We start from the raw sequence: 24081 nt of genomic DNA, 5'->3' as shown, positions 1-24081 counted from the left end.
GTATGAAGACACAAAAGACCCCGAATAGCCAAAGCAGTCTTGAAGGAAAACAATGGAGCTGGAGGAATCAGACTCCCTGACTTCAGACTATAGTACAAAGCTACAGTAATCAAGACAATATGGTACTGGCACAAAAACAGAAATGTAGATCAATGGAACAGGACAGAAAGCTCAGAGATAAACCCACGCACCTATGGTCAACTAATCTATGACAAAGGAGGCAAGGATATACAATGGAGAAAAGACAGCCTCTTCAATAAGTGGTGCTGGGAAAACTGGACAGCTACATGTAAAAGAATGAAATTAGAACACTCCCTAACACCATACACAAAAATAAACTCAAAATGGATTAGAGACCTAAATGTAAGACCAGACACTATAAAACTCTTAGAGGAAAACATAGGGGCTTCCCTGGTGGCGCAGTGGTTGGGAGTCCACCTGCCGATGCAGGGGACACGGGTTCGTGCCCCGGTCTGGGAGGATCCCACATGCCGCGGAGCAGGTGGGCCCGTGAGCCATGGCCGCTAAGCCTGTGTGTCCGGAGCCTGTGCTCCGCAACGGGAGAGGCCACAACAGTGAGAGCCCCGCGTACCGCAAAAAAAAAAACATAGGAAGAACACTCTTTGACATAAATCACAGCAAGATCTTTTTTGATCCACCTCCTAGTGTAATGGAAATAAAAACAAAAATAAACAAATGGGACCTAATGAAACTTAAAAGCTTTTGCCAGGCAAAGGAAACTACATACAGGATGAAAAGACAACCCTCAGAATGGGAGAAAATATTTGCAAATCAATCAATGGACAAAGGATTAATCTCCAAAATATATAAAAAGCTCATGCAGCTCAACATTAAAAAAACAAACAACCCAATACAAAAATGGGCAAAAGACCTAAATTGACATTTCTCCAGAGAAGACATACAGATGGCCAAGAAGCAGATGAAAAGCTGCTCGACATCACTAATTATTAGAGAAATGCAAATCAAAACTACAATGAGGTATCACCTCACACTGGTTAGAATGGGCATCATCAGAAAATCTACAAACAACAAATGCTGGAGAGGGTGTGGAGAAAAGGGAACCCTCTTGCACTGTTGGTGGGAATGTAAATTGATACAGCCACTATGGAGAACAGTATGGAGGTTCCTTAAAAAACTAAAAAGAGAATTACCATATGACCCAGCAATCCCACTACTAGTCATATACCCAGAGAAAACCATAATTCAAAAAGACACATGCACCCCAATGTTCATTGCAGCACTATTTACAATAGGCAGCTCATGGAAGCAACCTAAATGCCCATCAACAGACGAATGGATAAAGAAGATGTGGTACATATATACAATGAAATATTACTCAGCCATAAAAAGGAACGAAATTGGGTCATTTGCAGAGATGTGGATGAATCTAGAGACTGTCATACAGAGTGAAGTAAGTCAGAAAGAGAAAAACAAATATCGTATATTAACGCATATATGTGGAACCTAGAAAAATGGTACAGATGAACTGGTTTGCAGGGCAGAAATTGAGACACAGATGTGGAGAACAAACATATGGACACCAAGTGGGGAAAGCGTGGGGTGGGGCAGTGGTGGTGGCGATGGTGGGATGAATTGGGAGACTGGGATAGACATATATACACTAATATGTATAAAATGGATAACTAATAAGAACCTGCTGTATAAAAAAATAAATAAAATTCAAAAAAAAATTGAAAAAAATAAAATAAAAAAAAGAACATGTGTCTTGCCTAAGAGAAAAGATAGGTCTCTTAGTCAATAGCCTGTACCATTTTCCAGACCCCAAAGAACTGCTGTACGAGTCCCTTCAGTTTGTCCCACCCACTGGACAAACATTTTCTTGTTTAAAAAAACTTTTTCTTGTTAGGAATCAAATTTTTTGTGCTTCGTAACTGCCTAAAATGCCTTAGGATTTTTCCACTGAGATTTAGTTTTCAATTTAAGTGACATATGTCTATATAACACCTTCTTTGCAGGAAAATTCCTGACCCCTAAGAATGATCTCACTGTTCCAGATAGTCTACCTTATAAGGAAGTGACATACTTCCTCATTGTTAAAACAATCTTAACTCCATTACTTGGGAGTCAAAAGACTTGAGGCACTCATCTTATCTGAGCCTGCATTTCCTTATCTGTAAAAAGAGGATAAGACCAGCAATCTCCCAGGCTTATTGTGAGGATTCATCTCTTAAATACTTATTGAGAACCTACAGCACATTAGGTACTGTTCTCATGCTGATGCAGCAGTGAACCCTGATCTTGAGAAGCTTCTATTCTAGTAGGAGGAGCAGACAACTAATAATGATGATGAAGATGATGATAGTAGCTCACACCAAGTGAACACATTACACATCTGGCATTTTATTTGAGTAAGCTCATTTATTTCTCACAACAACCCTACTGGGTAAATACTATTATAATCTCCATTTTCTGTTGATTAAAATGAAGATCAGAGATGTTAAGAAACTTGCCTAAAGTCACAGCAAGTGGCAAAGCCAAAATTTAAAACAGGCATTCTGGTTCCAGAATCTGGAACTATGTGTACTGTATCATGTATGATGGGGACTCTGCTGAAAAATTCAGGCAAGGGGAAAAGATATTGCCCTCTGTGGTGATGTTACGCTATTAAAATTTTATAAAAGATTGTCAGGGAGTCCTCATTGATAAAGCGACATCTAAGCAGAGACCTGAAGGAAATGCGTAAAGAAGCTATTCAGAGTGGTAAGAGAAAAGTATTCCAGTCAGAACATACAGCAAGTGCAAAGCCTTAGGTGAGAGCATGATGGGTGTGAAGGAACAAATTTGCCACAGAGTACCATTTCAAATAGGGCTTTACAGGCCCTTATAAGCACTTTGGCTTTCATTCCGAATAAGACAGAAAAATCACTGGAAGGTCCTGAACAGAGAAGTGATATGATCTGACTCACATTTTATGAGGATTACTCTGGCTTGGGAGAACAGACTGTAGAGGGACAAGGGTAGAAGCAGGGAGATCAGTTAGACTACCACAATCATCTAGAGAAGAGAAAATGGTGACTTACATAAAGATGTTAGTGGTAAGATTCAGGATATTTTTTAAAGGCAAAGCAGGCAGAATTTACTAACTGATTGGATATGGGTTGTGAAAGAAAAGAAGTCAAGAATGACTCTATGGATTTGGGCCTGAGCAGCTAGCTGCAAGAATAGAGTTGTCATTTACTGTTAAGGAAGACTATAGGAAAAGCAGGTTTGGCAGGGCTTTGGGAGAAGGATCAGGAGTTTGGTTTTGGATACGTCAAATCTGAGATGCCTATTCACAAGGAAATGTGGATGTTAAGTAGATGTGGAATCTGCTGTTCCTGGACAATACCTGGGCCAGATATAAATCTGGAAATGCTTATGAAAATCATGCGATTGAAACATATTACCTAGGAGGTGAGTATAAATAAAAAGTAGTAGTCGGGATTGAATCCTGGGATACTACAAGGTTGGGAAGATAAGGAGGGACTAGCAAAGATGACTTGAGAAGGAATGGTCAATAATGTTGGAGGAGAACGAAGACAGAGAGGTGTTCTGGAAGCCAGGTGAAGAAAGTATTTCAAAAAGAAGAAATCGGGCTTCCCTGGTGGCGCAGTGGTTGAGAGTCCGCCTGCCGATGCGGGGGACGCGGGTTTGTGCCCCGGTCCAGGAAGATCCCACATGCGGCGGAGCGGCTGGGCCCGTGAGCCATGGCCACTGAGCCTGTGCGTCCGGAGCCTGTGCTCCGCAATGGGAGAGGCCACAACAGTGAGAGGCCCGTGTACCGCAAAAAAAAAAAAAAAAAAAAGAAGAAATCAAGGGACTTCCCTGGCGGTCCAGTGGTTAAGATTCCATGCTTCCAACACAGGGGGCACGGGTTTGAACCCTGGTCGGGGAACTAAGATCCCACATGTGGCGTGGCGTGGCCAAAAAATTTAAAAAAAAAAAAGAAATTGAGGCATATGAATAGACTAAAGATCAATGGAATAGAATCGGGAGTCCAGAAATAAACTCTTACATTTATGGCCAGTTGATTTTTGACCATTCGATGGGTAAAGCATGTTCTTTTCAACAAATGATGCTGAGATAACTAGACATACACATGCTTAAGAAGGAAGTTGGACCCTATCTCACACCATATACAAAAATCAACTCAAAATGAATCATAGACCTAAATGTAATAGCTAAACAAAACCATAAAACATTTAGAAAAACACACAGGAGTTAATCTTTATGACCTTGGATTAGACAGTGGTTTCTCAGCTATGAAACCAAAAGTAAAATTAACACAAGAATAGATAAATTGAACTTCATCAAAATTTAAAACTTTTGTACTCTACTCCATACCCATATTATGATGGCTATTACAAAACAAACAAACAAAAAACCAACCAGGAAGTAACAAGTGTTATTTAGCAAGGATGTGGAGAAATTAGAACCTGTGTGCACTGTTGTTGGGAATGTAAAATGATGCAGCCACTGTGGAAAATAATATGGCAATTCCTCAAAAAAAATGAGAATTACCATATGATCCATCAATGCCACTTCTGCGTATATATCTAAAAGAAATGAAAGCAAGAACTCCAACAGATATTTGTACACCCATGTTTATAGCAGCATTATTTGCAATAGCCAAAAGGTAGAAGAAACCCAAGTGTCCACTGATGGATAAATGGACAAACAAATGTAGTATATATATATACAATGGAATATCATTCAGCCTTAAAAAGGAAGGAAATTCTGACATATGCTACAACATGGATGAACCTTGAAGAAATTATGCCAAGTGAAATAAGCCGGTCACAAAAGGACAGATATTGTGCAAATACACTTATATGACGTACTTAGAGCAGTCAAATTTATAGAGACAGAAAGTACAGTGGTGATTGCCAGTGGCTGCGGGGAGGAGAGCATGGGGAGTTAGTTTAATGGGTACAGAGTTTCAGCTGGGAAAGATGAAAAAGATCTGGAGATTGGATGGTGGTGATGGTTGCACAATGTGAATAAACTTAAAATGATTAAAATAATAAATTTTATGTTTTGTGTATTTTACCAAAATAAAATTTTTTTTTAAATTATGCTTCAAAGGACACCATCAAGAAAGTGAAAAGACAACCTACAGATTGGGGAAAAAATATATACAAAATATTTGTATAATTTGTATATAAGGGACCTATAGCCAGAACATATAAAGAATGCTTACAACTCAACAGAAAAAGACAAAGAACTCAATTTAAAAATGGGTAAAGGATTTGAATAGACATTTCTCCAAAGAAAATATAAAAATGGCCAATAAGCACATGAAAAAATGTTCAACATCATTAGCCACTAGGGAAATGTAAATCAAAACTAGAAGATACCAGTCACACCCACTAGGATGGCTATAATAAAAATAGAATGGCAAGGATGTGGAGAAATTTGAACTCTCATACATTGCTGGTAGAAGTGTAAAATGGTGCAGTCACATTGGAAAACAGTCCAGAAGTTCCTCAAAAATGTTAAACACAGAGTTATCATATAACCCAGCATTCCATTCCTAGGTATATACCCGAGAATTGAAATATATGTCCATGCAAAAACTCGTACATAAATGTTCATAGCAACATTATCCATACTAGCCAAAAAGTGGTAACAAAACAAAAGTCCATCAACTGATGGATGGATGAACAAAATGTGCTATATCCATGTAATGGAATATTATTCAGCCACAAAAAGAAATGAAGTACCCACACATGTAACAACATGGGTCAATTTTGAAAACATTGTGCTAAGTTGAAGAAGCCGGTCAGAAAAGGTCACATATTATATAAATCCATTTACATGCAATGTCCAGAATCCATAGAAATGGAAAGTAGATTAGTGGTTGCCAGAGGCTGGGGACAAAGGGGATTGGAGAATGACTATTAATAGATAGGGAGTTCTTCTTGGGGGTGATGGAAATGTTCTAGAATTGATCGTTGCATAACTCTGAATATACTAAAACCACTCAGTTGTACATTTTTAAGGGATTTTTTTTTTTTTTTTTTTTTGCGGTACGCAGGCCTCTCACTGTTGTGGCCTCTCCCGTTGCGGAGCACAGACTCCGGACGCGCAGGCTCAGCGGCCATGGCTCACGGGCCCAGCTGCTCCGCGGCATGTGGGATCTTCCCAGACCAGGGCACGAACCCGTGTCCCCTGCATCGGCAGGCGGACTCTCAACCACTGCGCCACCAGGGAAGCCCTTTTTAAGGGATTTTAAGGATGAATTTTATGGTATATAAATACCTAAAAAGCTGTTATAATAAAAAGAAGCAATCAATTACATCAAGTTGCTGATTGACTAAGAGAACTAAAAATGGACCAGAAGTTTGGCAATATGATGGCCTTGACAAAAGCTATTTTGGTAGTGGCAGGAATGAAAAAATGGAATTTTAATGTAATGCATGTGAGAGTACTTCAAATAGTGCCTCATACGTACCCCGCCCCACCCCCCCAAAAAAGGAAGAAAAAGCATTAAAAAAAAAAAAGAACTCAAACTAAAGGTAATATACTACTAATCAGCTTAGGTCCTAAAAGGTCTCAAGCACAGCAGTGAAGAAAGCTTTTTCAAATGTTTTGTTGTGGTAGCAATCACTGTTGTATTGAATCAGTTTACCAGGTTAGGGTGACTGCTCTTGTGGACTCTATAACCCGAGTGTATTGGTGGTGAGAGGCCAGCCTGTGTATTTATGTACCTTCCTCTATTCCTCCTGCTTTATGGCATGGTGCTGGAGTCAGGCTGGACCTAGCACTGAAGAGATGCTGCCACTGCCTGGCAGCCTCTCCACCACCCCCTCTGTAGCCCACAGACCAGACTGGATCTTGGTAAGCACCCAGAACTCTGGCTTGATCTCTTACTGGTGTTTCAGAAAATCTCCTTCGTCTCATTATCTCTGCTGCTGTCACAAGTTCCTGCATCGTCCAGCAGGATGTCAGCCCAGAAGGGAAACTCTATAACTTGAAGAATTGGGCCCCAGAGTTCTGGATGCTCATGCTAACATCAACTCTAGGCAAGGTTTAAAGAGTTAGTAAGGAAGTACTGTTTTGATATTTGTAGTTTCTACTGTTGCTGTAATATAATAATTTCTAAATGCCCAGGGAGAAAGAAAAGGGGCTACAAAGTTAAAAGGAGAGAGAAATCACTTGTAGTTGAGGAATTATAGAAAGCTTCCTGGAGGAGGTGATACTTTGGCTGTATGTTAAAGAATTGAGTAAATTTTGCTAGGCTGATGTGGTAAACACGGTACCTTAGGCTAGAAGGAAGGATGTATATGTCAATATGCTGAAGACAAAGTATAAGGCAAATTTGTGAGACAGCAGTTTCTTTCTAGGTGGAGTACAGTGGGAGAATGGGAGATAAGCCTGGAAATGTAAACTAGAGGCCAACTGTAGTGGTCTTGAATGCCAAATGAAGGAATTTAGACTTTTTTTGATAAGCTATAAAGAGTAGCTCTAGGGATATTTGAAAGGAACATGATTTTAATTTTTCAATTTAATTTTATGACTTGGTATTATATTCACATGATTCAAATTCTAAAAATTATAAAAGGGTATACAGTAAAAAATCTCCTTCTCATCCCACTAGTTTTTCACCTAATACCTCTCCCCATGGGCAATCCTGTATCAGTTTCCTATGTATCTTTGTGGTTTTTTGTTTGTTTGTTTGTTTGTTTGGGGTTCTTTTTGGCTGTGCCATGTGGCTTGCAAGATCTCAGTTCCCTGACCAGGGACTGAACCTAGGCCACAGCGGTGAAAGTCTGGAATCCTAACCACTAGGCCACCAGGGAACTCCCTCTTATGTACCTTTGTGAGATATTCTATACATATACAAACAGACATTGTGGGTTTTTGTGTGTATTCTTACCCTCTCCTATTTATACAAATGTCAGCATCTTATACATACTGTTCTGCACCTTGTTTTCTTTAATATGTCAATAAATCTTTCCATTTCAGTAAAGAGGTACCTCTTCCTTTTTATAGCTGCATGGTACTGTATTCCATAGTTTGGATGTGCCAATAAGTTATTTAAACAGCCTTTCTTAACGAACATTAGGTTGTTTTCAATCATTGCTATTAAAAACAATGCTTCAAAAATAGCCTTGAACATATGTCCCTTCCACAGGTGAAAATGTACCTGCAGGGTATATTTCTGGAAGTAGTGTTGGGGCTCAAAGGGTATACATAATTTTGTTAAATTTTACCAATTGCCTTCCATAGAGGTTATACCAATTTCCACTCCCATCCCACTGGTAATGTATGAGTGCCTGTTCTCTCACACCTTTGCCAACACAATATGTTTCATAATTTTATTTTGCCTTAGAAAGATTAATCAGGTTATATGCATAAGAGGACAACCCCATTTACATTTAAAATTAGATGAATAAAGCATATGCTCTTTGGATAAATTTAATTTTGATTGGGAGAAGTAATTTTAAAGCTACATATCATCTCCATGCTGCCTAGAAAAAAAGTTTTCTCATTTCTTGTAGCCAAAAACCATTCCATTCTCTAGTTCTTAGGTAAGCACCCTTCAACTGGAGATGGAAGAAAGGGGATATGACCTGTGGAGAGCACAGTCAGGCTGGACAGCTCCAAGTTAGAAATAAGGTTCTGTATTGTCAACTCCAGTACTAGGAAGAAGACAGGTCGGGATAAGGGAAATTGCCACAGTGGCCTATGAGGTGGGGCTGCTGGAGAAATGGTAATCTTATCTCAGCAAGAAGCGCATGGAGAATAATTCTAAAATGCAACATAGGATTGCATCAGCCCCCCTAGCTCCTGTGAGAAACATGCCTCTTTTCCCCAGTCCTGCCTCCTACCCCACGCCTACTTTACACCAGAATATCCTAAAAGTCCTGCAGCTGTAAACTATTTTTGCCCAGATGGCCCTCCCTCTTTTGAAAAGGTATTTCTAAAGCTCCCGCCAATAAACTGGAAGCTCCCTATGGACAAGAACTCCTTTCCTGTTGCTTTTCAACTCTGTCACTCCAATTCCCACAGGATTCGCTTAACATCGATATTCCAGTAACTGAGACTGATTCAAGCTGCGGACCTCCCCCATCACCTTGTGAAACTCACCACCAAGCTGGGTCTCATGCTGGTCTGATGAAGGCCCTACCCAGCCAGGTGTAAACCCATTAAACAGAGACTTGAAATACCTGGGTGCATGTCTTCTACCGAGAGATGGTCTGTCTTCTGTACTAGCTCGTGCAAAAGTTTTTTCTGCCTCAGTCTTTTCTCTCTTAGAACATCTTTTAAATTGTTGATGCATTTGTTGAGGTAGACGGTCTCTGCACACATTTGCTCTAGGCTTAGTCTGCCCTGTTTGGGAGATTCAGGCCTGGAACAAGTTTCACTTCCCAGACACGGAGCCAGAGCAAAACCTGGCGATGAATATGCAAGAGGCAAGTTATTGGAAGCCAGAGAGAAGTTGCTGGGATCCTGAGAGGTTTGGTCTCCCTGTGTAGAGATGCCCACTCCACCAGACACCACATTGAGCAAGCTCTCACTCCCCTGACTCCCAGGGCTCTCCACTGAGAAATCCTGGGCACCCCCTGAACTCACTGTCCCAAGAAGTCTATCACTGTTCTCTGACTGGGAACCACTCTCAATGCTTTCCAGGTCCTCAGGAGTGATGGACCCACTGTTCTCCAGCTTCTGAAATACTCCGTGCAAAGCTGAACGAAAGTGGTAAATTGCTCGGCCCAGTTTACTTGTGTAAAACTTGATTTCTACATCTTCATCCTCCTGTGAGCCACCCAGACAAGAGGACTTTTCAAAGACATCTTTAAGGACCTGCGCAGCACGTTCCTCCTCTTTATTCAAGTCAATATGAACCATGTCATTGAAAGTCTCAGGTCCTATGATGATTTCCTCTATCACGTTGTCACAGCTCAGAGTTGCAAACCTTCTGGACTTATCTGTCAAAAGGTCCTCTAGCTGCTTTGAGCTCAAAATATCAAGCCCAGCTTCACAGGCCAGGAGTTTGTCCTCTGTCTTCAGCAACCCAGACAATGATAGGCAGCTGCTGGCCTCGCTTTTATTACTGCAGTTGTTTTCTATTTTTGCTGCTTTATATGCTTCAAGTCCTTGGTTACACTGTTTGAAAACCTGGGGTTTCCCAGAATCCTCCTCTTTTGAGGTTAACTCTAGGGAAGGTTCCTCAAATTGATGAAGGTTGGACGGAGAAGCCTCTCTCCCTGTCAGTTCACCACAGGCGCCACTGATAATTTGGGGTGTTCCTGATGTTCCTTTTACTTCGTCCCTTGGCTTAGACTCATCACTTGGCTTTGCTAAATCGTTCTTGGGTGGGAAGCAAAGGCCTTGCTGTGCAGGAGTCTGGAGTTCTCTATGTTGATTCTGAGCCCTCATTTGATATACTCCTGTTATTGGTCCTCTGTCCCCTGTTTCCACCTGAAAAACTGGTTCATCCAGGTTTAAAGGATTCAAATTACAATCCTGAAGTTGTTGTTCCAAAAATGATAGAGACTCCTTTGGGGGATTCTTACAGCAGCACTGTGGCCGGCTTGGTTCGTCTCTGGTGGCAATCCGGATCCCTAAACTCTGCAAGAGGATGGATTTCTGCAATATAAGGTCTCTGTGCTCTAGATGGGCAAGCTTCACAACAGTAGGCCTGGGGGCTGGCGCTTTGCCTGCTCTGTAAGCCTCTTTAATGTACCTATTGCACTGCATGCCATTAACACAGAGGTGTTTGGCCAGGAAGCTGTGCACCAGCTCCATGGTATTTTCCCCATCTTGCTCAGGAAGTCCATACAGATACAGAATGGCTTCCTCACTAGGTCGGTCCACATGGGGTTCCTGGGCCTTTCCCCCAACACTCACCTTGGCCAGGGAGCTGCTGCCCACCTGCAAGCCTTCTATTTCACTCAGAACTGAGTCTACACAGCTAGCGACTTCTTCCACTGAACCCCGGACTTGGCTCAAGTGCTGCCGCAACTCAGCAATTTCAGTTTGGAGACGGCTGATGCCTTGCAGCTCTCTGATGATATAGTCCACTACATCCCCCAAAGGTTCTTGCTGTTCACGGCTACAGCCTTGGCCAGGGCCTCTGGACAAAAGGGGTTTGGCTTGATCCCTCTCTGACGGCTCTTGACAGCTTGTGGTCATGCTGGCAGATGAGAGGTCCTGAGAGCCAGACCCTGAAACACAGGCAGTGGAGCCCAGAGGAAGCTGGCTGCTGGCCTGCTGCCCAAAGCTGCAATGCTGGCCCAGGCACCCATCTCTATCCCCACCAATGGCTGAGGCTACTGACCCACAGTGAGGGGACATGAAGCTGTCCTCTGGTAAGGATCCAGCAGGGCCTGAGGACTTGCTCTTGAAGCCACACAGAGTCTCCACCTTAGCTTTATCTGGGGAAAGCCTGGAGGAGGATCCCAAGGTGACCATGATTTCTTCCTCTGACTCTTGCAACAATCGCTTCATTTTCTCCCTCAGGGTCTGAGTGATTCTCAGCTTCTTCCTCTAGTTTCTGGTCAGGATGGTTAACAGAGATTGTGTTAGAAGGCAATACCCTGACCTGTTCTTTTCAGTCTATTTTTAGCAATTATTGCTGGCTGATGCCTTGGGCTTGGCCCACAGTGATGCCTAGAATGGTCCCATGTGTGGTCTCAAACCTGGCACATGTTCCTGGATCCTAGCTTGACTCTAATCCTGCAGCTGGTGAAAAAGGAAAATAGTGCACTTGGATCAGAAGGCAGCAGGATAATTTGAATCAAGCTGTCAAGCGGGAATAAGAACACTACTTTCTAATACTGTAGGAGTCAACAGTGACCTGCCTCCCAACGCTAGACTTAAAGGTTATAAGCAATCAGTTCTCTCTCCTTGGCTTCCCATCAGAGTTTTGCTGTAAAATCAGATCAAGTCCTTGTGTTCCGAGCAAGTAGCCAAAGTCAACAGGATCGAAACAAACTCCTGGGAAATAGGTGGGGTGAAGTCAGCGAGTGACTGAACCTTTACAAATTCAACATGAGGCTCAGAAATGAACATATAGATGTTTAACCACCAAAGCTCAAATCACATACACAGTAAAAGACAAGACGTGGAATGTTTCTTTTTTTTTTCCCCCTCCAGTTTGTTGCTCTGGTGAAGGCTCAACTACTTAAAGGTTTGCTCCTGCCTGTGCTTATAGCACAAAGGGTTTTCCCTTTGTTTAGTGATAGCAACCCTTCACTTGGAGAAAGGACCATGACCAGAAAGTGATTTCCTAGCACTGTCCACTGCTGGAGTAACAGAGGGTTGCTCTAGCCCCGCTGAATGGCCTGGAGAGAACAATGCACGTGGCAGGCGGGGAGCTGATTACATCAGAGAGAGCTCCAGGGTGCTCTACTGTTTTCCAAAAAGGTGAAAAAAGACCTGCCACCAGTCTTGCCCCTAAACTCTGAGCTACCAGTGACTGTAGCTTAGGCAGAGATGACTGTTACCTTATGTGGGGTGGGCATCCATTCCGTTTTTACTGGGAACATGTAGCCTGTAGGGAAGGAGCACAGTGGAAAGTACAAAGGATGAAGCAGAGAGCCCAGGAATGCATGGGACTACCAATACTCTCTGGCTCTGCTGGGTCAGCCCGGGACAGGTAAAATGAGTTGGTGGGAGACATGCTACCCTTCATGTTCTTCAACTGGAGATGGTTTCTCTATTTTCTAGATTTGACCTAGATTTCTAAATCTTCTAAAACCCCTGCCTCCTTTTCTTTTCCCAGTACTCAAGTTAACCCTAAAAAGTAAAAATTGTCTGTGAAGAACATAAGCTGACTGCTCCCACAGCAATTCATTTGCAGGAAAGGCCATCAACTATAGTCTTTGGGTCTGAAAATTAAAAGCACTGTGCTTCTTGAGTTACGTCTATTAAAAAAAAAAAAAAAAAAAAAGCACTGTGCTTCTGCAGACTAAGAAGAACCAGAAGAACAAGTCACAAGACTTGCGATAAAGATGAAGCTGACCCCTTTTACTGGAAATAACCAGGCCAAGAATCAAGAGACAGAAACTAGATTAATTCCCTTTTCATTTCTTCCTTTCTTCTCTCTAGCTCATGTAAAAACTCTATTTCATCTAGGAATTCTTCATCTGAGAACTCTATCCATCCTGTGAGGCACTGGAGAGGCCTAATTATTGCTTTTTAAGCATTATTGTTTTACTCTGATGTTTTAAGGAGCCAGGATCAGCCATTCCCCTAATGTGGTCAACTCAGTCTAGTCTGTGTGTGTGTGTGTGTGTGTGTGTGTGTGTGTGAGAGAGAGAGAGACAGAGACAGAGACAGAGAGAGACAGAGAATGCTCTATGTGCACAGTCAGAACTACTGGGTCTCGGGCTTAGTGCCCAGCTGCCTAGATAGCAAAGCCCCCAATTCTAGGACTGACTCATCAAATTCTTCCCTCTCTCCTCCCAAAAGTACAAAATCTACATTTCCAAAGCCACCCATTTCTTTTCTCCCCAAGGTGCAAGGTCTGGGTACCCCAATTTGGTCTTGGCACCTGGTATTAGCTTTGAGCAATGTCCCTAGACTGATGGACTAGAGTTGCCAATTAGCCTTTCAAGTTTTTCTCAAAGAGAAAGACCGCTTACTAAACCAAGATGGAAGCTCTGCATATGACCACATGAAGCCATGAGCAAGTGCTACTAGACTGAGAATCCAGAGACATAAGTTTGAGTCTTGCTTCACCAGTGACCTTGGATTAAACACTTCTCTCTGTGCCTTAGTTTCCTCATCTGTAAAGTGGGGGAGATAGTCACAGGAATGTTATAAAGCTAAAATGAGAGACTGGTAATTAGTAAACTGTAAAGCATTGCAGTGTTATTATTAATGACATGGCAAGACCCTGGGACAAAGAAGCAGGAAAACCAATATCTAAGCCAAGTGTGCAATTGCCTAAGTGGTTTGACTTGAGTGAACCATGACTTCTATCCCAGCCCCAGACCCTTACCTTTCCCAGTCTCTTCTAATGGTCTACAGCAATGCCTGGAACCCTACCATTACAGTGTCACTCTTTGTTAGTCTTTCTTTTTTCTAAAAGTTTTCTTTTTAAGGTAAGAAAAGGGAGGAGCAAAATATTCACTCCCCAACATTTCATTCAGGTGACAGGAGGCTTGCCCTCAGGCAGCCTGAAAGCATGAGGAAGGAGAAAACTGCTACAGGAGGCAAACTTTTCCTTTCTAATGCTAGCGAGGCCCAGAACTCATTGCCAGGTCCTCCAAGGCCAGCCCCACTTTGGTCTAGAGAAGACAGTTTTTCAGGAACGAAAATGAAGCTGACTCTCCTGCTATGGCTTCAGTGCAGGCCAGGTTAACTTTGGGCCTATCTGCTTCTGCCCCTCAGATTAATATTCCAGATAGGGTTGGACAGTCTCGCCAGGTTCCCCTCCAAAAATGCAGTGCCTGCAACACTGGCTGGCCAGCCACACAGAGGGCAAATGGCTCAGCCACTGTATTCAGAGGATCCTGAAGGACTAAAGGCAGAGCTGCCTGGTTTCCGACATTAGTGACAAACAGGAAATTTCCAGCTAGAGCTGCCATAGCAACTCCTCCCAGCCTCAAACAAAGATGCTTGCTTTCATATTAAACAAACAAACGAAACCCTCTAAACCTTCTTCTGAATTGGTAGCTAGAGCCCGCAGATGAACTCTAAACTTAAGAATCACCTCCGAGGGATATGGGTTCCCTAAAGGCACCAAACCCACTCAGTCATCCACATATTTAGGCTTTGAAACAGGGGACAGAGCTCACTGTGATGCCACACAGTGAGAATCAACCAGTCACTTTGCTCAGAACCCAATAGGATACTAGAAGCCAGAATGGGCTGAAAGGGCAACCTGCAGAGCCAGGAGGTCCAATTCAAGGCCACCTCCTTCTTCAGCCTCTCTTTGCTACTACTGTCCACAAGAATGAAATAACAGGGACCAAAGTGTGAGAAAAACAGTTTGACCTCTAAATCAGTTCAATCGATGTGCCAGGCACTAAGCTATGTGCCAGGGATACAAGGCACAGTTCCTGCTCTCTAATATATTAAAGCTTGGAAACAGAGTTAGGTATATAAACAATCACAAAATAAAGTGATACATGTTATAATAGAACTTGTAATAGAAAGCAAGCATTTAATTCCAGGGGTGGGGAATGGGAAGGTGATGAGAGGCCCAGAAAAACCACAACAGGAAAGGCCACGGAGAAGAAGTAATATTTGAGCTGAGATGGCATAAGGAGGCCTCGGGGCCCAACCAGCTCAAACCTAGCCCTCTAGTTTCCTTCAAGGTACCCAGTGCTGTCACTCTGCTCTATCCTGTTGGCCTATCCACTCAAGTCAACTCTCCATACTTCATATGTACATGCTCTAAAATGACCATACCTTTCTGCAATCTTTTCCTAAGGAATGCCTAAGGCTGGGAAAAATAAGGCAGCCCTTTCAAGGGTTATCTGCTTTTGAAAAGGGAACATAGCAAAACAAAATGAATTAATCAAAAGGAATAAAGCTTCAGTGATGGAAAACTGAGAACTATGTCAGGGAGTAGACCCCTTAAATCACACCGAATCAGCACCAGCCTACCAAGAAAATGTCAAGAGGAAAAAAATCCCTCAGCTTTCTGAAATGGCTGATTCTTTCCTCTCTCTCTGACTTATCAGTTAAATGTTATTAGGAATGTGGGTATTCCTCATAAAATTGCTTCTGACCCAAATCTTGGCTTGGAGGAAACAACTGGGAGACCTCTGGGAATAGGCCAGGGCTCTCTGTACATATATCAAGCAGCTTCTCATTTTGTATGAAGCAAGCCCAGAAGGCAAAAAGCCAAGAGCTCTGAGCCTTCTACCCCACACGTCACCCACAGCGGTCAGATCATTCCTGGGCCATTTACCAATTATGTTGTACGGCTAATATGGTGGTAAACGAATTTCTAGGGCCACAGCAGGTAGGGGTACTCTTCAGATATTAATCTTTGGGAAAGAATCAATGCTTACAGATAATCTTGTCAGAGAAAATGATCAGGGTCACAAGGTATAAAGAGTGAGATTAGCCAAAGGGAATAAAGAGTGCCCAAATTAAATGCATAGCAAAGTCCCTGTCCTGTAGTTCCTAGGACTTGCCATCCCTCCTCATCTGCATTAGGAGGAACCCCACTTATAGGCCAGAAGCTGGACATGGTAAAGGAAAGAAAACTTCATGCATTGTATCCAAGAGGGGAGATAGAACCTCAGGGAATGTACAGTAGCATGAAAGAGGATGCAGCCTTCAGAGGGCTGGTATATCAAGAACTCAGAATGAAAACTGAATGCCAGTCAGCAGAGCTGGGTACTCTGCGCCCTTCCTAGGGCTCCCTTTCAGCAGTACCAGGGTTTATTATACCAAGAGTATAACAAACCATAAAACAATACAGATGCACCTAGAATCTGATGCTCACGACAAAGACTCTCTTTGACTAAACTTGAGTCAGTCTCCTCTGAGTCCTCTTTCTGACCAGGCTCCTGTCCTTGGGCTCTGTTTAGTCCAATTTCAGCGAGAATCTTGCTGGGTCAGTTTAGTGAAAATTCCCCACCTTTGGTATCTGACCAAATTCCTTATCCCTCACCCTGGGCTGATTCCAGAAAAAATTCTGTCAAGTCAGTTTAGCCAGATGCCTCCCTTCCCCGGATGTTTCCTCTTAATTTTCCATCCAGTGACCCTCACCCTGTTCCTTGACTATAAATTCCCACTTATGCTTATATTCAGAGTTGGGCTCAGTTTCTCTCCCCTATTATAATACCCCAATATAATAGCCCCCCTGAATAAAGTCTGCCTTACCATTTCTAACAAGTATCAGAACAAATTTTTTCTTAAGCACTCATCATGCTCTTTTTTCCTTACTACCTATGACTCTTGTGAGTAGACCAAAAAAGCCATGTGAGCAGGAATCTAGCCCCTGAACACTCTCCTATCCATCCCCCCAAACCTCCATATTCTTTATCCCCTTACTCTGCTATAGTTTCTTCATAGAACTTACTACCACCTGATAGATCATATATTTTTTAGTTTATTATCTGTCTCTCTCCTCAACCTCTATCCTAGAATGTGAGCAGGGACTCTGTTTTGTTCATTGCTGTATCCCTAGCACCTAGTACAGTGCCTGGCATATATGGTGCTCAAACTAAGACAAAATAAATCTTGCCATTGAATAAAAGGATCCGGGACACAAGATAAGAAAATGCTAGAGTTGGAAGAGTTCTTTAGAAAATAGCAAGGCCTGGAATCTCATACTGCATTGTGATCTAGCCTATGGAGTGGTTTTTTTCGTCTATCATACGTTTTTCTAAATTTTAATTTTGGAAATCTTTAGGCAGGGCAGCTATTCTGGCTTCCCCAAAGCATTATTACCCAAGTTTATAACACCTGACCTAGAATGACACTCTTGTTGTTAATCTGTTTTACTTTGGGAGACACCTAAATGGGAGGTTCTTGCTTAAAGACACACAGTGGGTATGAACTCCATTACATTGGAAACTGTGCCTTATTTTTTAGTTCCCAATGCCTAGCACAGGGCATTACTATGCCAAGCATATGGCCTGGCACACAGTGAGAACTCAGTGCCATGGAAAGAATAAATGAGTGATGGCAGAGCTGATTTAGAATCCAAGTTTTCTGCTTTCTAGTCCACTTCTGTTCCCATAACAACATACCGCCTTCAAGTTCTAGGTTTTCTTCTAGACTGATGGCTTACAATCCCCTTTCATTGTAAAACTAAGTTGGAAACCTCTCCCCAAATATACTTGCTCACAATTTTAGGGGACTCATTCAGGGTAAATAAACACAGTAGTGGCAGTACCAGCCTCTGCCAGACTGTCAGTTAGCTTGTATCTTTCTAGCATACAAGACTGGTAGAAAGAGACCTTGTGTGGTGCCTGTCATCCCCAGGGTTGCCATCATGGGGCTTCCACTTGCCCTCCAGCTGGAAGAGCTGCCCTGATCCCTGTGCTGATTATGGCTCTAGAACAGCACCGTTCAATAGAAATACAATGCGAGCCACATATGTAATTTAAAATTTCTAGTAGCCACATAAGAAGTAAAAAGAAACAGATGAATTTAATTTTAATACATTTTATTTAACCCATTATCTAAGATATTATTCTTTCAACATGTAATCAATATAAAAATTTTATCAGGGCTTCTCTGGTGGCACAGTGGTTAAGAATCCACCTGCCAATGCAGGGGACACGGGTTCGAGCCCTGGTCTGGGAAGACCTCACATGCCACGCAGCAACTAAGCCCGTGGGCCACAACTACTGAGCCTGCGAGCCACAACTACTGAGCTCGTGTGCCACAACTACTGAAGCCCACGCACCACAACAAGAGAAGCCACCGCAATGAAAGCCCGCACACTGCAACGGAGACCCAATGCAGCCAAAAAATAAATAAAGTTAAAAAAAAAAAAAAAACTTCTAAAAAAATTTTTTTTATCATATATTTGCATTCCGTTTTTCATACTGAGTCCTTGAACTCTGGTATGTATCTTACATTTACAGCACATCTCAATTTAGACTAGCCACTCTTAAAGTACTCAACAACCACATGTGGCTGGTGGCTACTATACTGAACATCACAGTTTTCAAAGGTTAGGGCGGGGGACACTCTAGAGAGCCTTCAAAACCTGGCAGCGGATGCAAAGGGCAGACTGTCATCTCAGGGGCAGTAGAATGTTCTATTCTTTCAGTCTTCCTTTAACCTGTTCATGTTGATCCTAGCTCGAAGCATCATATTTCCATTTTGTGACAGGCTCAATCCTCCTCAAGGCTGCAAAGAACATAGCACTAAGGCACCAATCTGCAGAGGATTAGACCTTATCTCTCTCAGCCTGACCCTTTCTAGATACCCTGTAGCTCTGTGTAGCTTCTGTCCAGTACTCTGAGCAAAACCACAAGATAAACCTAGTTACTTCAACAGAAGCTACACCTTCACAGGGAAGACTTAGAGACCTCTCACAGACAAGAGCATAATCTCAATGCAGCTGGGTCAAAGGTGTGCAATCCCAGACAACTCACACTAGAGGGACACATTACAATAGTAAAATTACATTTGTTTAGAATTTTACAGTTTACAAGGTTTCTATTTTATCATCACAACAATCCTGTGAGGTAGGAGGGAAGGATTACTATTCTGATTTCATAAATGAGAAAAATAAAGCTCCGAGAGGCTAAATGACCTGGCCAAGGTCACTGGGTAGAGCTAGGATTTAAAAGGGGGTCTTCGATATACAAAGATAGTGCTTTTTTCACCATACATGCAGGACACAAATGGACACATTATCTGTTATCCATGTGTGTGCACATTTAAAACTGAGAAAACTTAAGATGACTTTCCTGTTTATATGGAATATGCACACGAGAAGGATGAATTAATACTCACATTAGACTGAAGGACAATATACATACATAAGCACACTCTCACACATTGGAAAAATGGAAAGGTTTCTGAATATACACAGGCCTATACAAGAATAGGAACGTTACCTGGGTACATGCATATGTGTATGAGATAAAGGGACCTATGTATCTATATACATATGCACATGGAAGGAAAGATGGCTTGTGTATATTTATATAAGATGAATGAATGAGTTGTCTATGTATATGTAACACACAGGAGAGGAATGGACAGGTTGTTTATAAACATATGGACATATCAAGAGGGAGAAACAGATTCTTCATATACAGGTATGCACATATCCAAAGGGCTGGATGGGTTATTTATATACATACAGGAGAGTACCAAGGAGGAATGGATGGTCAGATTATCAGCATATAAACACGTGCACGTGAAGATTCTACCCTTAGTGCTGAGTATGCTGTTTTTCACTCATTATAATGACCCCCCACCAGCAAGTTGGCTCAAGCAGTTATGTAATTAATGTAGCTGCTCCATATTCCACCCACAAATGCTTTGCTTTTGTCCCTGCTTCTCATTCAGAGTCAGTCATACACTCAATACCACTTACCTTGCTGCTGCAATCAAAATAAGAGTTAAGGAAATGAAAAGAAAAAAAAAACACATTAAAACCACAAATTCTCAAGTTTTAGAAATGCAAGTGCTGTCTTTAAAAGGAAATCCATTCAGAAGCACTCCTTGGTTTGAGAGAGAAGCCACAGGATGAACTTTCTAAGCCACAGCACAGCTGCTTGCCCAACCAACAAACAGAGCCAAGGAGCTATTATTCTCAGCTGCACCCAGCTGGCTGGCTCCCTGGTGCAAAGTTGATGATAGGAAAAATGCCCGGCAGAGAGATTCCCCCAGGGCTGGGCAGGAGTCTTGTTGGCTGCAAATCTAGGAATCCAATCTGGTCCACACTTCTCTGCTGAGGGGGGTTCTGATGACCAGCCTGCTGAAGGTAATAGCAGCCAAACTTCAACTGGACGTGGAATTCTAACTCAATCGATTCCGGGTTTTGAGACTGAGAGAAAAAGCAGGGCAGCTACTGCTCCTGCTGCTGCTCCTCCTCCTCTCCAGCTGCTTCCTGCCTGCAACCTCCCATAGGGCACCAGCCCTCCTCACACATTCCTGGCGCACACACCCCCTTCCCAGCACACTCACGCACACAAAAATCTCGCCAGCAAGCTCACTCAAACACCCTTGGTGAGTGTCTCTCCCTCTCCCTAAATATAGATCTTCCTCTTTCCCCTCCCCTATTTCTTCCTCTCGTGCTTCTCCCCCCTCCTTTCTTTTCCCCTGTCTATCCATCTCTCTCATGTCTGGGCTGTAGGATATAAAGAGACATAACACAGAGCCCTACACTCTGAGGAGCTCTCGGTCTCAGAGGAAAGACAGAACACAGCAAGAAACAGCCAGAGCGTAATACAAAGGGAGGCGTCCCTCCTACTGAGACAAGCTCTAGGTTTTTTGGTTTGGTTGGTTTTTGGGTTTTCGTTTTGTTTTCGTATATATATAATGTACTGTCTGCATTTGGCAAAGCTGGAGAACAGGTAAAGTACCAAGGGCAGGCACCATCAAACAACACCATGTTCTCAAAGTACGTACCTAGTCCAGTTCTTCCTGAAGAGCCACAGCAAGAGAACCAACTGGAAAACGAGAACTCCCTTAGGCCATGCCAAGGCAATGATTAGACAGAAGTAGAGGAAGCTGGGCGGGCTGAGGTAGACCCTCTACTGCAGAAGTCAGGACCCCAGAATGTTTTGGAATCCAGAATTAGGAACTAAGTAACCTAAAGTAATACCATATTGAGCTAAAGCGATTTACGGTTCAAGACCCTGGTTTCATAGTCCCAAATTTCCCAGTCCTTTGCCAGTTGCAACCCCACCTCCCTGGAGACTGGTTGGTCAGGCGGTTCTCATGTGGCCCTAATTCCTAATAACTCAACAATTCTAGTTGAATTATCAGGAAATTCTAGTTGAATTTCATCAGGAAATTAAATATCCTTATCTTCAAAGAGCACTCAAGTTGTTCATTGCAACATAATGCCAAACATAAGCCAGGGACCCTTGAAGCCCTGGACCACTGACAAAAACATGAAATATATGATACCTCTTTCTACTCTGCAGTCACTGGACAGGAAAAACACTGTTTGAGCCCAGAGAACCTCAGAATTCTTCTCAATATAGGGCTTCAATCAGCCAGCGACAATCCAGTGAAGCCATTCCTATTCTACCTCCTCTGAGCCTGATCTAATAAGATAAGCTCCCCTCCTCTTCCTCAGGCTAACATGAGGTGGGCAAGTTTGATTCACCCATCAGGCCCAAACCAGGCTCTCAAACCTTGCTACTTCTGCTGCCCTGCAACATTCCTCATGACAATGCCCAACAGAACAAGGCCCTGTTAGCCAGGAATCAAGCGGTCTATGAGGGCCACCCTGGAATCTGTCATTACAGAACAGGCAGCCCTATATGGTAGATAAAACAAGCTTTTAAATTAAGAATGATTTCCTTGGCTTATCCAAGATCCTGAGGAGAAAGCGTTGAATCCAGAGCCAACATTTGCCTCCCTACTGCCTTCTTCCAATAACATTGCTTCCCCCTCAACCAAGGAAAAGAATTTAGATTCCAAGAGACACTACACAACCCATTTCTTAACCATCCACCTCATTACGCAGCCAACACTGACAGCAAAGCAAATACCTCCTAACCCAGTCGAGAGCTGGCTGGATGACAGAAGAGATAAGGGCTGACAGTGCAACCATAACCACATCTAAATACAGAAAGGAAAAAAAAAAACCCTGAAAACTGTCAAATTTCAGTGGAAGTCACGGCAAATTTACTGTGAAGCTCCTCATATATTTCAGCCAGGAGAAAGAGGTAAAGGGTTTAAAACAAGAAATATAGGGAAGACTGATTAAATCAGAATTCCCTCCCCCAACTCTGCAGCCACTCATAAAGAGCTCAGAGCAGTGGCTGTCATGACCAGGTTTGGGTCTGAGCTTCCTAGACTCAAGAGAAGATCAAATTCTCAAGACTGGGAAAGATCCTCAGAGGTAGGACATTGCCCAAAGAACCTACTTCTTCCTGCCTCATCCACCAGTGGCTCCAGGACCTGGCTAGGACCTCCAGAGGCTATAACTGAGGCTAATGTGACTGTCTTGTCCATCTGCTTACTCAAACACATTCAGTTCATCTTCTAAGCAGTTTGGGTTTTCCAGGAAAACAAAGGCTCAGACAGAGAAAACGTGTTTAGGACGCGAGGCACAACAAATCAGCTATCTCTAGTTCCAGTCTTCAAACTTCACAAGAGCCCTCATATGGCTCTGACCATAAATTACCTTTGTATCTTTCCACCTTCCCACCTTTCAGCAAAAGAAAGAAGGGGCATAAGTGGGAAAGTGGTAAACAGCAGTCACTGTAAACTCAGTAAAAAAGCAGGGCTCCTTCTGTCACTGTTCAACCGAGCCCAGAGAGTGCCAGACATCATACGACCAAAGGACAATCAGACCTCCTTAGTGGACTAGTCTTTTGGGATAGACGCAATTTCTGTTTCCTGAGCCATGTGAGCAAACTGCAGCTCCCTTGTCTCAGTGGATCTGTCTCTTGGGAATCCTGGGCAGGCCAAAAGGATGGGGGTGCATTACAGAGGTAAGAATTAGCACAAGCACCCACCTTAGCTGGGAAGCTTCCTCAAAGCAGGGCTGTTCAAGAGCTGGCTGGGCAGAATTAGAAAAACAGATTGGGTTAAGAAGGAAAAGGCATTTATCCAGAAGCTGTGAAATGCTCTGAACAGACATTCTCAAGGTCTGGTTCCCAATTTAAATCTTTGCAGGGATCTTCGCCTAGAGACAGATGAGTCAAGATGGAAATTCAACATGAGACACTGACACTCACGCAGAGTTGTGGGAAGGTTCAGAGCTGCAGGAGCTCTAAAGGGGAACCAAATGGGTGGGTTAGTCAGAAGACCACCTGGTGCACAAAATTCATCTTCAGCTAAAGCATCTGAGTGGTGTCACAAGGATACTGGAGGAGGGGCTCACCAATCACAATTCTCTCCTCTCATACAAACCAATCTAGGTCTTGTTGGGGCCAGATACAACTGGCTCTGAAGCAAAGAATGTGCCTGCTCCACACCTGGCCTGCCTTTCAGGTGTCAGTGCCAGAGAGTGGCTGAGTCAGAACCAGCAGGTGCCTACCTTTTCTTCCAGTGTTAACAATCACATGCAGGGTGCAAAGGATAGGTGGAACCCAAGTCTGACTTATGCAGGAGTAAGCTTGTGATGCTTCCTTCTCTACCACTAAGCAAAGCCAGAAGCACATGAACAGGCCAGTATATGGTCACACAGCTGGGATCTGTTTCATGAGGAAAACAGTTTGTTCTGGTGGCAGAGAAAAGTCTTTTTTTCCCCCTGTAGAATTATGTCCTCTATAAACTACTCAGAAATTACATGCAGCAGAGAATGATGGGCAACGGGAGGTGGTTTTCCTTCTTCCTTCAGGAACATGCCCCCCCGCCAGGGGAGTGAGGAACCTGGCAGAGATGGGCTCACTTTACTGATGTGCTAAGACATAGCTGCTACACAGCCTAAATCAGACTTGACAAGCTGCAAGGCAGGCCTAAGGAGTCACAAACTGCTGACAAACTTCA

The 24081-nt window shown here is 43.0% G+C and overlaps 1 protein-coding gene across 11 annotated transcripts in view; it reads right to left on the bottom strand.

The window, feature by feature from the left end:
• UNC13B (unc-13 homolog B) overlaps positions 1-24081 on the bottom strand; it is a 225468-nt gene that overhangs the window by 46560 nt on the left and 154827 nt on the right. For 5 of the 11 annotated variants that reach the window (XR_007478200.1, XM_033431060.2, XM_033431062.2 and 2 more), the window contains exon 2: positions 9195-11524. The exons of the other annotated variants lie outside the window; for them this stretch is intronic. Coding sequence is in view for 4 of the 5 variants with exons in the window: in XM_033431060.2 (XP_033286951.1) it covers positions 9195-11478 (2284 nt within the window). In the remaining variant the exon portion in view is untranslated. The remainder of the gene's footprint in view (positions 1-9194; positions 11525-24081) is intronic. 11 annotated transcript variants of the gene reach the window in all.

Source organism: Orcinus orca, chromosome 6, assembly GCF_937001465.1.
Source record: "Orcinus orca chromosome 6, mOrcOrc1.1, whole genome shotgun sequence".
In the NCBI taxonomy this organism is placed as follows: Eukaryota; Metazoa; Chordata; class Mammalia; order Artiodactyla; family Delphinidae; genus Orcinus; species Orcinus orca.
This window is presented reverse-complemented; position numbering and strand designations above follow the sequence as displayed.